The sequence below is a fragment of the Calidris pugnax genome, unplaced genomic scaffold, assembly GCF_001431845.1.
Source record: "Calidris pugnax isolate Ruff unplaced genomic scaffold, ASM143184v1 scaffold280, whole genome shotgun sequence".
In the NCBI taxonomy this organism is placed as follows: Eukaryota; Metazoa; Chordata; class Aves; order Charadriiformes; family Scolopacidae; genus Calidris; species Calidris pugnax.
This window is the reverse complement of record NW_015091123.1, coordinates 1,834,836-1,835,671: the sequence shown is the minus strand read 5'-3', so window position 1 is coordinate 1,835,671 and position 836 is coordinate 1,834,836. Positions and strand designations below refer to the sequence as shown.

At 71.4% G+C, this 836-nt stretch overlaps 1 protein-coding gene across 1 annotated transcript in view; it reads left to right on the top strand.

Moving 5' to 3' along the window:
• The window catches only part of LOC106897641 (G protein-coupled receptor kinase 5-like), a 25,487-nt gene that overhangs the window by 574 nt on the left and 24,077 nt on the right, over nt 1–836 (top strand). Inside the window, exon 2 of the mRNA XM_014958404.1 lies at nt 142–381. Coding sequence (XP_014813890.1) covers nt 142–381 — 240 coding nt within the window. The remainder of the gene's footprint in view (nt 1–141; nt 382–836) is intronic.

Here is an 836-nt window from a genome sequence, read left to right as displayed (position 1 = left end):
CGGGGCGGTGGGTGACCGGGAGGGGGGGGCTCATCCCGTTTGGCATCGCCGAGCCCCCACCGAGCCCCCCCACCTCACCCCGGGAGGGGGACAACTGCCCCCCGCGCTATAGGGGGGTGCGTCCGTCTGTCTGCCCCGCAGACGGGGGGGACGCGGGGTTAAAAAGCGCCTTTGGGTGCCGTTTCCCCACGTCGTGCGTGGGACGAGGTGCCCCGGGCTCGGGCCGTGGGTGGGCCCAGAGTCCCCCCGTCCCCGCCGTCCGTCCGTCCGCCCCCCCGTGCCCGCGGGACCACTCTCCGCAGCAAAACTTCGCGGGTGCCCGGAGGGCGCGGGACAGGCCCGAGCGGAACGGCCGCCGCCGGGAAAAACACGGCCCCGACGGTGCCGGGGAGGGGGGGGAAGGGGGGGACCGGTGGCCTCACCCCGCTCTGAGCCCCGCCGGCCGCCGGGACGAGCCCTGGGGGGGCCCAAAGGCTTCGGGACCCCGCGTCCCCCCCCCCCGGACCCGGGGCTGGGCAGGGGATCCCGGGGGAGCGCGGGCGCCTTTGTTTGCTTTTGGTTTTCCTTTGGAAAAGCGGCGCCCGCGTCGTTAAACCGTCCCGACCGAACGGCAACCGGGCCCCGGGAGGCACCGGCTGAGGTGGGGGTCGGGGCGGTTTGGAGCTCACCCCCTTGGTATTAGTATTTTTATTTTTTATTTATTTATATTTTTTTTTGCCAATCCCTGCCTTCCAAAGGTTTCCTTCCCCCCGTCCCGCTCCCTCCCAGCGGCACCGGAGACGCCGTGGGTCCGACACCCCCCACGGCTCGTGTGTGGGGCCGGGGAGCTGCCGGTG